General features: G+C 34.1%; 1 protein-coding gene across 2 annotated transcripts in view; it reads right to left on the bottom strand.

Moving 5' to 3' along the window:
- arhgdig (Rho GDP dissociation inhibitor (GDI) gamma) overlaps positions 1–15052 on the bottom strand; it is a gene marked incomplete at its 5' end in the record, with an annotated part of 55348 nt that overhangs the window by 24435 nt on the left and 15861 nt on the right. For both annotated transcript variants that reach the window (NM_001423647.1, NM_201157.1), the window contains 1 exon segment: positions 6252–6428. In NM_001423647.1, coding sequence (NP_001410576.1) covers positions 6252–6423 — 172 coding nt within the window.

The following is a 15052-nucleotide window of genomic DNA, read 5'->3' as shown; positions in this document are numbered from 1 at the left end:
CCAAGCAGGTCTGCCATGAAATAAGAGATAGGCAGGTTTTTATTGTTATTTTTTTTTAATTAGAAAAAAAATCTGTATAAAAAAAAATTTCTATTCATAAATGAGTAATAAAAACTATATATATACATATATATATATATATATATATATATATATATATATATATATATATATATATATATATATATATATATATATATGTATATATATATATATATATATATATATATATGTATATATATATATGTATATATATATATATATATATATATATATATATATATATATATATGTATATATATATATATATATATATATATATATATATATATATATATATATATATATATATATATATGTATATATGTATATATGTATATATGTATATATATATATATATATATATATATATATATATATATATATATATATATATATATATGTTTCGCCAAAAAGTAATCCAATCCCCCTTTTGTCCAGTTTTTAATCTGAAATTTCTGAAGAAAATGTGAAGCACTGTAGCCTTTCCGTTCTCGTAAACCTTTGACAAACTCTTCACTTCATTCCAAAACATCATTTTAATTTAAGCCTTACCCAGCTAAAAATACAGATGTCATCCTTATGTCATCACCAAGGAAAGTAAATAAAAAATATTATTCTAATGCACAGATTGTGCTGTTATTCCTGTACGAAATCTAGTCGTTCGTATTCCCGAAGTACGATAAGCAGTCTTATCTTTTAAAAATTAAGCATATAAAACCACTTTTTAATTGCACCAGTGTTATTATTAATACTTTATGGTACTGAACAAATATATTTGATTAAAAACTCACCATGGCTACCATATTGGATATACAATATTCATCAAGAAATTAATTCATGATTGCTGTTTTTATGAACAAGTTGCCTCACAATTTGGCCAAAAGTGGTTTCATAAAAAAATTCAGCATAATTGGGTTGCCCATCATTGAAACAGACTCCATGTCAGACAAGCCAAACATTTTAAAATGCAGCTCACTGGGTTCTGCAAAAGAGCTGCAGTGCTACTCACAAACATAACCTCCTTCATTTTAAGATAAGGAGCCATTTAAGTGTTGTCAGTCAGTGCTGCTAATGAACCGCTACATATTCACTCCCTATTTCTGATGTATATAAGAGGTCTGGGCATTATAGAAATGGATCTGGGCTGTCAGGGCTTAGCTGGACATAGAGGCTCTGCATGTTAGTGACCCCAGCATGCAGTCTCAGCACATTTAATACTAATACAGCTCCTGCCATGCCTCTTAAAAAAGCTGTTCATCCAAAAATCAACAGTCTGTCATTTCTTGTCATTACAAAATCTCTATGCTGGAATAGAAAAGGTCATTTTAAAAAAAGCTTTTCTATAAAACAATGGTGCATTGTGATGATGTCTGTCAAGTTTCAAAAAGAGAACAAACGCCCAAACCCTGTATTTAGAGTCTTATAAAGCAATTAAGCGGATTTGTTAAACAAACTGCTAAGTGACATTTACTTTTAAACAAGATATTTCACTTAAAAAAATTTAATTTTGCAATTATTCACTCACACTGGTGTTGTATGCACTTATATGCACTTCTTTTTTCAGACGACAAGGAAGATTTATCTAAATGCTTCTGTTATAATATATAACATAGACAGAATATATATATATATATATATATATATATATATATATATATATATATATATATATATATATATATATATATATATATTATTTTTTAAACTACCCAGGTTCTGCAGGTTGCAATGTCCCGAATTTTGGTTGCCAATCTTAAGCAATTGTAATGGAATGGATTGTTTTGGTTCGATTAGGAATTTCCCTAACCAGCAGAGCTCAAGGGACCAGAGTGAGTGCTCTGACTTGGCCCCCTTGGTCCGACAGAATATTTTTAAGCGCAAAAACAATTCTGTAAAAACAAAATAAATAAATAAAAAGATATTAAGGTATCACAGAATAATCTTGTAACAAATTATTTGTAACATGCCATATTAAAAGTTTTGGGGTATACAATTAACAGAAACTCAAACTGGTCTTCTTATGGGTCATAATTGTCAAAATTACAATTTACAAAATTAAAGTGTGTATACGTGCAAGTTTTTAACTTGATTATAACAATGCACATGCTCATGTAAATACATTAAACATTTATTTTGACACTGATTTCTTTCTTAGAAAAACAAAAAGAACTTAAATTAAAAATTAATAAAATTCACAATTCATTTTTTTTCTTACAAGTTAAGTCGTTTTTTCTTTTTCTATTTTTTTTTTTTTTTTTGCCAAGTCAGAGAAACTAGTAGGTGTTCTTTATATTATATTTAAAAAATACTTATTTCATCACTCATTGTGATAAGACAGGAGACACAAGACCATCAGTGCAGGCGAGATCTTGGTAGACATTAATGAACATCAAATGAAACATGACAGTATTATATTTTTTGGGTGAACTATCCCTTTAAGTGAAAATATTCTCAAAATTCTTCTTCTGTGTTTTCTATAGGGGAAAAAACACAATATACAGTCTTCAAACAACCTAAGGGTGAGAATTACACATGCGAATAACCATATATAAGCAGGGCAACAATGCAAGGCAGATGACTAGCTTAATTTTAACTGAATAATTATTTCTGTATGGCCAAGAACGAGCTAGTGGACTAAAACTGCACATAACAAATAGTTAGACGGTTCTCATTGATGCAGTGTTACTGATGCTGGGTGGGCTGATTTTAAAAATGGCAACTACAGTTAATCATCCACTGATGGCTACAAGTGCTGCCACCAGCCGCAGGCCTGCACACTCGCAAAACTGCACACCGGGGACCAAAAGCACCAAACATGACTGATCACCCTGGCACAATCCCACTGTTATATCTGAGAAAATCTTACAGCAAATTAATGGATGTCAAGACAAGCCTCCTTCATGTTCCAAGTGTTTTCAGTCCCAGTGAGAGTTTAGTAAGGGTTTAGTTCACCCTTGTGACCCATATTTCTTCTCCATGGAGCACAGAATGACAACATCTTTATTAACGCACTGATTATTATCATTTGATTGTTAAAATGAAACATACAGAAATTAATGACACTCAGACAGGTATGTTGTATGCAATTGTTATGACTTTTGTGATTATTATTGTTTTTGACCACTGAATTAATCTGTATTAATTTAATAACTGATACTTGGAGCTACATTAAAGTGCCTATATCTCTGGAAATTAACTATATAGGGGCTTAAAATACACCAAAAAGAAAAATTTAGGATATTAAGAGATAGTTAGAGACTTCTTTATTTATAGGTATGCAAACTTATAGTACTAATAATAATAAAAAAAACTTGCTTTTTGTCATCCATTTTGTTATAACTGGCACTTAATGAATAATCGGTTGCTAAAATCAACAGATTTCACTAAATGTTGATGTAAAACATGTTGTTGGTGCCTTTTTTCTAAATGTTCTCTCTAAAAATCAAGTGGAAATGGCCATTTTTACCCAACTTGATAATTCAGCAAATGTATATCGAAGACATTTAATATTTTAGCCATTAACTACTTATATTTGTCCTTCACCAAACTTGACTGATTGTGGGAAGAGTCTTGAGTTCCAATAGGTCTTCTGCAGGATCTGTGATGATCAGGATGTAGTTCAACAGATGATTCATCGGAAAAATCTACCTTCTGTCACTTTTCCCAATGATCAACTAGAAGTCTAGTTATTATTTGTCAGGTCATGTAGTATTCTAATAGCATAAAATCTTTATGTGCAGGTTTGGAATGACATGATGGTGAGTAAATTATGCCACAGTTTGTTTTGCATACACAATATGGCAAATAAGGCTATAAGGAAGGGTACTATTGCTCTCAAGAGGCGAAGGAAGATTCAGCTTGCTGCCTTTCTCTGATTGGTCATCATGATCGTGCTCTGTAAGCAGATCTGTGGGTCATTACACTGAAACACAAAACGCTTTAAAAATACCAGCACAGGCTGCCATTTGTATTCCAGGATATTGAGTGAAAGCTATTATTAACCTGGCCATAACTAACAAAACAAAGATGAATCATTTATGAAATGGAGGACTCAATGATATTTGTGCATTTGAATGGCGGAAAAAGAAAAGAAAAGACTGCAGTTGATTGATTCTCACCAGAAAATTAAATCATATCTAAATCAAACATTCTTAAGCCCCGTGAGTCAAGAAGAAATTAATCTGTCTTTAATGCCTGCAGGAACACCGTATCAGCAAAAGTATTGCCAGTTCACACTTAAAGGATTTCAAGTGTATACTTGGGTTTTCCCTGTGGCAAAAGAAATTAGGATTGCTGGGCTTTGATCATAATATCACAGAAACAACTCACTCGTGGAGAGCTGTTTCGCTCAATAACAGAGCGAGAAATACAATAACTGATCTTATAATTAATGCATCGTGCAGCGGGAACAGAATATCAAACGTAAATTATCCAGCATTATGCAGTGAGTGGAATCATAATTCATGTTTCGTGTTTCACTAAACAACAATGCAGTTAAAATCAAACTAAGCGATCGCCAACCTTCACTGTCTTTCTCCGAGCTAAGAGATTATTGTTTGGGGGCTTTGAACCAAGACTGCAGTCCCTGAGGGATCTGGATCAGTCTAGACAGTAGGAAGAGAAGGGAGAGACTCCCGTTGAGAGAACACACATACATTTACCCAATAAACCACATTTAATTCAGTTTTGTAGACTTCATTATTTGTGTATAAATGTAGAATATCAATAAGAAGTTATTATTTTTATATAAAATCTAAGCAATATAATATAATTATAATATAGTGTTGATTCACTACTAATGCTAGCAAATATTGTAAAGTTCATTTGGCTAATGACATTTATTTATTTTTGTTATAAAAAGTCTCTAAAAAAGGCTGCATTTGTTTGATCAAAAGCACAGTAAAATATTGTGAAATATTAACACAACGTTAAATTAATTTATGTGCGCTATATTTTAAAAACTGTATTGATGGTTTAGTTTTTTGTACCTTTCAATTTTGAATATCAGTTTACTTGTTTAACATCTTCTATTGTAGTGTTTTGGGTTTAAGAAAAGCACATTACAAATAAAATGCAGTATTAATATGACCTTAATATCTGTGATTTTTTTTACCCTCATTACTCCAGTCTTTTGTGTCACATAATTCTTCAGAATCATCAGAAATATGTTGATTTGGTGCAAAACAATGGTTATGTTTTATTATTGATGTTGGCAACAGATCTGCCATTTAAAGGGATAGTTCACACAGAAATGAAAATTCTGTCATCATTTAATCACTTTCCACTTGTTCCAAGCCTGTTCGAGTTTCCTTCAGTTTTTTACAGTGCATTTGTATGCTTATGAATGTGAAAAAGTGCAATATGGCTGAATAATAAATTTAATTAAATAGAAATCAAAGCTCCATGAGACATTTGATGTCAGGTGATATCAAATATGAAATTGAATCATAAGCTTTAAGAACATTTTTGGAAAATATGATATTTATTTACAGCAGTACATTGTGTTACGCTTCTCTAGTTAAGAAGGCTCTTCAGGCAATGTCATTGTGTAAATCTGTGAACAAATGTTCTGAAGTGAAATAAAGGTTTCTTGTGCTCAGGTAGAGGAGTAATGGTTGTTGCTAGTTCAGATATTTCTGCGGCAGGAAGTTAACAAGAATTATTTATATCATTTATAAAATTTCCCATTTATTGTATTTTATTAACGTCTACCCCCACCCGCCATCCTAAACCAAACCGTAATAGTATTGTAAAAACAGTAGTTGTATCGAGCATTATGTATGCTTTTTATGAAATTACCCAATACATTTTTTTTTTAACTCCTACCACTACCCCAACCCTAAACCAACTGTGACAGTACTGTAAAAATATTAATTATTGTTATAGTGTTATAAAAAATGCTGCTATATTGATGTGCATATCACACTTCTGGCCGGCTGCGTATCTGATCTAGACTTTACCAAGAGTAATGATGAGGAATGGACTATAGGGTGCAATAAACTTCCTAACAAGCTGGTTATCTAAATCAGGTGTGTTAAGTAAGATGTGTGAAGACCAGGATTGAGAAATGCTGTCTTAAAGTTACTTTGTTTATACACTAATGCAATTTTGGTGTAACTTGCGTTCCGACAAATAAAATATCCTAAATAATGTGCACAGACAGCAAATGAATGTCAAAAGGTCCTGTTTTTTAGTGATAGTGAACCAACCTGCCACCACAGGTCCTGAGCCCAGGAGGGTTTGCTTGTACTTAGTCAGGCTTTCGTCATCCTTGTCCATTTCCTGGATCTCCTGAAGGCTCTTCTGTGCTGGAGGCTGGTAGTTCAGATCTGGCTCATCTTCATCCTCAACCACTGGCACGTCCTTCTCTTTATCAGCCATTATGCCTGAGAAAAAAAGAGGGAGGAAAGCTTTTAGAAATGTCTAGTTGCAGTCGATAGCACAACATTATAGTTAAATAAATATTCAGTTACTTGTTTAAAAGAACATTCGCAAGCATCTTCACATAGTGATGCCAATTTCATCAGGATTTTACAACAGACATGGAACAACTTACTTCCTATTTACAATCAGCTGTAGTAAATGATTTTTAGATGATTACATTTCTGGGTTTGAATTAAATCCTTAAGTTTACTTTATTTAATGTAGCTTTATTGGTTTTTTAGACTCAAATAGTTTTTTACCAAAAAAAAAAAAAAAAAAAAAAAAAAAACATGAAATGTCCATATATTGAACTACTAAGTGTGAAATAATCTATGATTTGTTATAAAATGATATGGTTTGTGATGTTCAATGTGATTGTTTTATTTGTTTGACAGATGAATATTGCTCCAATAAAAGGCAGACTTGATGTATTTCCTGTTGTTTTTCCTCCTCACACACATTTTTGAACCACAAACTCATTCAGATTGGCTTATATTGTTAAGACACAAGAGATTTGCACATTTACCTCACCTAATATTCTGAGTCATTGGTTATAATCCTCACATCTAGCAGAACAATGTGCTCAACGCTGATCATTTACTTCTATGTATCTCATTTGAGAGATTGAAGTAAATGCCCACTGTCTGGTAAATAATACAGCAGAAAGAGCAACTATTAAAGAGGTAGCAGATCTATTAAATAAATCAGTGCTTTCTTTATTTCATCCACATGTCAGACATTGAAAAACGTGCATTAATTGTCAGACCAACACAGCGTTTCAGCGCAACAGCTAATAATTACTGGAGACTATCATGAGCAGACAGCTGAGGTATTGCTCCTTGGAGAAACAGAGCAAAATAAAGACCCAGAAAACTGCTCTCTATGCAGGAGACCCAGAACAGGGACAACAATTTGTCATATGAATTAAGAGAGCTGAATCGTAACGTCCAAATAACTCCCCTAGAGAAGCAGTCTCGCATAGGGGTTGCACAGCAAAATATGCTGCCGTTTCCAACAAATAGGAAATAAAATGGGGCCCAAAACTCTTAACCTTCAGAATATAAATTGCCAACCTCAGGAGGTTGAATTCAATATTATACAGGCTGTTTTAGTTTCTACTCGTTCTCTAAGGCTTGCAGTTTTGCACATAAAAGCTGTGTTTCCATTTGAAGTAGTGATTTGGGAATTGTAGGGATGCTAATGTTAAAACCGATTGTCCGCCGATCTGTATCAGCCTCTAATGACATTTTGTTTTGATTCATTGATTGATAGGGACATACATTTGGCACTGATCACAATCCGAGGCCAACAAAACTGTCCAACAGATTCAAGCTGCAAAAAATTACATTAAATTGCACAATTAATTTACTATTATTCTCATTGTTAAAGTGCCGATGCCAATTTGCTTCACACTGATGTAAATTACACAGTATTTAACTGTAGTGTGAACTGTATTTTACTGTAGGAATACAATATTTTTGCTGTAATTGATTTACAGTAATTACTAGCAAACTGCTCCCAGTAGGTTTTTGTAGATTCTAGATTCAACAGTCAAGTTTCAGAGTCTTTTTCAGTTTTTTTTTCCAGTGCTGAGCATTACATCACACATATTTATGTTGAATGTATGAGCTTATGTTGAATGTATGAGCCAAACAGAGGCATACATTAGTAGCACAAGTTTTTTTGAATGAATACACTCACTAATAAATACATATGATCAAAGAGAATCATTTCACAAATTTCAGGAAATTGTTGTTGTTGTTTGTTTTGTTTTTTTATAAATCGAGCCTTGCTAGCACCATGGAGTGATATGTTTCTCTGTGTAGCCAGTATTTTACATGCTGTTTCTTCTCCAGGCACAATAAATATTCCTGTTTGTTTTCGTTGTCAGTCACACATTGGGCAATGTAAATTACACCATATTGCAGTCGCAGTTCTGCTCAGTTTGACATTGTCATGTAGGCTCTTTCATTTTTTCATAAGCTCTAAATTTATTCTAATTTAAAATAACAACACATAACATTAATGTAAATAATATACAGCCCATTCCCTTAGTGTAAAATTATACAAAAAACAATGACAGAAAAGGTTACCACTGAATTTGATTGAACAGAAGACACATTATAAAAGTCCCAACATCTTTGTATGTTCTGATGCCTGATGATTGAAACTTGCATTTTTCTTTCACATTAAATCAAATTTTCCATGTGATTCACTAATGTGTTAATTAATTATTGGACCAAAAACATTAAAAATCATGACAAAAAGGCAACAAAAATACTAAATAAATATTTTTTTTTAAAGGGATAGCTCACCCAGAAATGAATAACCATTTTCAATAACTTTTTTTTATTTATTTACTTATCTTTTTATTTATTTACTCATCTTTTTTCCGAGCCTTTCTACTGATGAACATTCATTCATTCCTTGTCCTTCGGCTTAGGCCCTTATTTATCAGGGATCGACAAAGCAAAATGAACCACTAACTATTCCGACACATGTTTTACACAGCGGATGCCCTTCCAGGTGCAACCAAGTACTGGGAAACATTCATACACTCTCACGTTCACTCACACACATACACACACACCTATACACTATGGCCAATTTAGTTTATTCAGTTCACCTACACTGCATGTCTTTGGACTGTGGGGGAAACCAGAGGACCCAAAGGGAAACCCACACGAACACGGGAAGAACATGCAAACATGCAATGACCAATCTTGCTGTGAGGCAACAGTGCTAACCACTGAGCCACCGTGCCACCCAGCGATGAATAAAAAAAAAAAAAAAAGATATAATAAGGAATGTTGGTGAAAACAGCCATTGACTTTCATAGTATTTTTAGTGTGGATATCTATATCCAGTTTTTTAGAATATCTTGTTTTATGTTTAACAGAACAAAGAAATTTTAGAAAAGTTAAAAACCGCATGAGTGTGAGAAAATTATAAGAACATATTTCTCTTTAAGGGGCACCAATTTTACTTTTTTTTCGAAATGTAAGACTTTTGTGTCTCCAGAATGTGTCTGTAAAGTTTCAGCTTAAAACATCCATCAGATTATTTATTATACCTTCCAGAACATTACAATTCTCTGCTCTGAACACAATGTAGTTGTTTTTGTTGCCTAAGCCTTTAATGCTAGTTTTCCCCACCAAGCGTTTTCAAGTGCCTGTCAGAGTGTGCCTTTATCTCTGCGTCAGATAAACAGCACAGTGACAGACATGAAGGAAGCAGATCTCAAGTAACGTTTGTGAGAAATACTACAGTAAGAACTTATATAATGATTATTTGATGTATTTGTTGTGGAGTTGCAACAATGAGTCACACACAATGTCGTTACAAAAATCACGCACAAACACACACAGCGGACACACATACACACCGCTTGCATTTAACCTTGCACTGTTTTTAAAGGGCAAATGTGACAGGATACGCATTAATATGCACTGCTGGATATCCGTTATGTTCATATACAAAATAAACCAGATTTAATGTCCCCAAACCTTTTATTATTGTACTGACATGCAGCTGTGGTGATAAAGATGGTAAAATCGCTGTAATTCCTTACAAACATGCACCGTTTTACAAACGTTTTAAACTTGAAAAATTCATTCTAGATTACATTTGGTGATGATTGATGATCACAGAGAGCTGAACAGATTATACACGTTACTACAGAAACATCTTAATACCCAGCTGTCAATCAATTCAGTGGGCGGGGAAATTGCACTCCTGTGTTATGTTGCGATGGGCCTTTGGATCCAGTTTTAATGTCAGGAAATTTAAAAAAGAGACTTATTGTGTTTCTATCACTCCAATATGACTGTGAACACACTATACCTACACATAGTTCTGTCCAAACAGCTCCCAAAAGAAGATTTTCCTTATAGATGCCCTTCAAGGTGGATAATAAAAGAAGTGCATCTAATACTTAAAAAGATTTAAACAACAAAAGAATGAGAACCAGCTTCTAAAGATGACATCATGACTTTCACTAGTGTGAGAACAAGGGAAGCTCCTCAGAGAGCAGATGTTTCTGAACAGAGCTGAGAATGAAACAGAGAAAGACATATCTCCCCGGCCGATCCGGGCCTGCTTTTCCTCGGCAGAAACATGCTTGCATCCTTCTCTCCAGTGACTATCCAGACTGACAATGAACCTTCCTTGTATTAAAAAAGCAGAACAAAAACTCTAAGTGCTGTAATGCCAAGGCAAATGCAATAATGGAAGCACACGTGGCCATAAAATCTGATCTGATGGAATCGATAGGGTGTTTTTGAGGGTCACTCTCTAATACGCCATTAGTTTTATAAGAGCGATTTTCGCTTATACCATCTAATAAAAATAGACCACCATCTCCTTTTGCATTAGATAGCAGTAGCTCAAGGTCTGCTGCTGTATATAAAATGAGGAGCCAATTTCCTCCAACAAAAAGCTGCGGGAATGAATTCGGTATTTCTACATAAATTGAACCTGCGAATAAAAACCACACTCCATCTAGGAAGATAATTTGAGCAAGGACAAGTGGGTGAGATTCCATTTCACGAGGAAGCTGTGCAATTTCCAGGTGCGAAATGCTGTTGAAACATACACCATATTGTAACTGCATAAGACAGAGTGAGCCAATTAACCTACTAATTAGAGAGAAATAAACAATCTGAATGTGTACAGATGAATGTGGTAATGAAGTGCGAGAAGGGAAATTTGGCTATGCATAAATGTGTTTTAATCGACAGCCGGGTTTGTTATGATATTTTATTCAAGTGTGGCCATACTTTCAACACGGCTGTCCTTCGGACTATTATCCAATGTGTAATAAGGCTATTTGGTTAATTATCTTTGTGCAATTACAGCTTAAATATTGTAAAAAATGCAGGCCAATTAAATATCTTGCACACCGAAGACACAAATCAAATCCCCCGGAGCTGAGATTCACTACAGGGAGGCCTGGTCACACTGAATAAATGGCTGGATATAATTGGGCAATTTAAAGCATATTTATGAGCCAAAGCCAAGATCGTCACTGCAAATTGCAAGTGAAATGCACTATATAGTCAGGGATTGCACTTAAGGCTACATTTCCATAGTGTTTTAGGGAAAAGGGCAGGGTTTCATGATGATGGCATGGCAAAACTGTGATGTGATCTTATACATATTAATATTCCACATTAAAGCAGCAGACATCACTGATCTCCTCTTAATGTCTGCAAACAAACAGATTTGCAGATTTGCAGATTTTGAAATGAACAAAAAAAAACATCAAATGAAGGCATTTCAATGATTAATAAGTATCATCATTAATTAATAAAATGATAAACAATATTAATTGATTTTAGCAACAGATTTTAAAGTCATTTTTATGTGCAAAAACATAAAAATTACTTTAAAAATCTGCTACTAGAATTAAAAAATTTTAGCATTTTAACGATTTTTGGGTACATTTGAGTTTAAGTACCAATTCTCACTATTAATAGTGGATTTTGACTGCCTATTATTAAGATATTAGGATATTATTAGGATATTAAAAGTACATATTTTGCATGCACATTTTACACATTTTGCGTGGGCGGGTCAATCTGTGCTTTTGAAAACACTATTGGTTGGGTTTAGGGAAGGAGAGGGGTGGTCAAGAGATCGGTCAGTCAGTCAGTCATTAGGTTAGTCAACTGTGGCCTCATTTACGCAACAACAACAGGCATGAATGGCACTCGTGAGGGAAATTTGAGATCTCTAAAAGCCTACACAGCCGACTCTGGTGGATTTGTGAAAACAAAAACTGCCAAAAAAAAAAAGAAATGTATATAGAGATATGTTTCCAGAAGGAGCCTGGGTTGACAAATGATAAATGAACATTTGTGCGGTCTAACAAAATAAAAAGCTAAAATTTACAGCAAAGAATAAACATTAAAGATAGTTTGTTATTTATTTGTTATCCTACCTATGTACAATCATATATGTTTGTAGGGACGAATGTGACAACACTCACACATACACACATTACACAATGCTAACTCCCATTTTAGCGTTGACATTTTAGGGTATGATACTCTTGTACACAAAATTGTATTTATTATTAAAAATTTATTATTTAATAACGCAGATGGTTAAGAAAAAAAACATTAAATTTGAGAGGCTTTCTATATTTAGAAGTTTAAATCTATATTTGAACTTGAACCACACACACACAAAAAAAAATCATGAATCTGCCTACACAACAGGACTGTTACATTACTCTTGCACTTCTGTCCCCACTGATTGGGACAAATACCCATGTATTTAAACAATTTTAATTATAATAACTAACTTGATATATTGTAGCACCAATAATTTGCAGCAACAAGCTTTTTTCCTCTTGTTTTCAGATTTTTTAGCCCCGACCCACCAACTGAGAAGTGCAGCGCTAAGAAACATTAGAGACTCTAGCGGAGCCTCTCAAAGTGAGAGGTCATTTTTATTAGCAAAGAGAAGAATGGCAGTAATTACCCTTGCTCAGCCGTGTTAAATAGCAATAATAATACTTTGAAAAATCTGACAAGCTTTTTTAATTGGCCTCCCCCGCCCTCGGGAGACATAATTTCTGAGTGAAATACGTGTGGCGCAGGATCTCTGCTTCAAAGGCAACATGCATGGGATGGCTTTGATCAGCAGAAGCAGTTAAATGCCTGGCTACATTGTGATGGATAGCATGCTGGTTTTCATCTGATGGCGTACTGCAGGTTTCAGTGCACAGCTAATGAGGTGGAGTGTGAATGAGCAAATAAGGCTGACAAACCGCAGTCTTTCATACTCAACACACAACAGATGCACATCCAAATATTCAGTGGACCTTCAGAAGACAAACAGATGAAGGCCCAATAGGGTTTCCAAAGATCACTTGAACTCTTTGCTCCTGCTGGTTGTTTGTTTTGTTGCGAAATGGGCATTTAAGCTGCTGTTTCCTTTTTGGTTCAGTTCACTTCCACAATGGAATAATCCTAAATAAACCCAAATTTAAAAAGCAGGTAAACTCTCTTTTAATTGGTCCGATCCTTATAGGATAGTTATTTGTCAGGATGGATAAATATGGCTTTGAACAGTAGCTTTCTTCTCTCTATAAGTTTGAGCATAATGTAGGGCTGGGCTGATAAATCATAAAATATAAAATCACAATAAAGATTATGTCGATAACAATAATAAGCTCTGGATATTTTTTTATCCGATTATGGTGGTGGTGATGGTGGTGGTGGTGGTGGTGGTGGTGGTGGGGGGGGGGATGAAATTGAAGAGCGGTGGTATCGTAAGAGGGGTGTATAAGCGAAATAAACTGCGTTTTACTTTAATGATGACTATTTTTAGTTATTTACTATATTTATTTATTATTGTATTTATTTTTATTTAAATATTTCTGTAATTATTTTAAAAAATGCAATAAGTATATTTTTGTTTGTCTATTGTATACAGCATATGCTGTCAATGACAGAAAATATATTATAGATATTTTATATCATTACATCATTAGTATATCATTAGTATATAATTTATTATTATAAAAAAATCATAATCTGCTAAAAAAATCTGTTTTTGTTAATAAACAACACTTTAAAATGTTATGTAATGAAGCAACTAATCTTTGTGGTTTCATTCATTGTTGTGATACTCTTTTAAAGCTGAAAGTATTACCAACTTATAGCCACAGCCATATCACTCTGCAACCCAAGACCGGTTACTCACTGAGCTAAGCAGGGCTGAGCGTGGTCAGTACCTGAATGAAAGACCACATGGGAAAACTAGGTTGATGTTTGAAAGTGGTGTTAGTGAGGCCTGCACAGGAAGCTCAACCTGCAGTCTGTGCGAGTCCTAATGCCACAGTATAGTAAAGGGGACACTATACTGTCAATGAGCACCATCTTTCGGATGAGTTAAACCGAGGTTCTGACTCTCTTTGGTCTCTTTGGTCATTAAAAATCCCATGGCACTTCTTGTGGCCAAACTCACTCCATCATGGCGTCCCAATCATTGCCATCCACCAATTGGCTTTATCACTGATTCTTCACTCCACCTGTAGCAGGTGTGTGGTGAGTGCACTGGTGCCGTTGTTCAGTGGCTGCTGTCGCATCATCCAAGTGAATGCTGCACACTGGTGGTGGTGTGGAAAGACCCCCCTCATGATTGTGAAGTGCTCTGGGTGTATGACCATTCACAATAAATGCGCTATATAAATACATATTACATTGCAACTTATATTGAAATATATATCGCTATCGCTCAATATGGAAAAGAATTAGCAAGATTTTTTGCCATATCGCCCAGTCATAGTATAAATAAAATATTATATGATATTTTAATGTGCATGGATGGATTTTCCACTAGGACCTATGCTTTTAAAATGTTTGTTCGACTAAATTTCGAAAAGCTGCCTCACTTCATCTTTGCCATTCAACGTTTGTAATAACTCATCACACATTGTGAGAAAGACTGGACTGTTAATCTGTTGACTTTACTAATATTTCATCATTGCTCCAGAGTTCGTTGTATTTTCATTTAAATAATTTAGGGACCAAACATTTTGGTGTTGATCTGAATGCAACTGCTGTGTTCATATATT

Source organism: Danio rerio, chromosome 3 (assembly GCF_049306965.1).
Source record: "Danio rerio strain Tuebingen ecotype United States chromosome 3, GRCz12tu, whole genome shotgun sequence".
Lineage (NCBI taxonomy): Eukaryota > Metazoa > Chordata > Actinopteri > Cypriniformes > Danionidae > Danio > Danio rerio.
The sequence above is the reverse complement of the archived record's forward strand: the minus strand, read 5'-3'. Positions and strand labels throughout refer to the sequence as shown.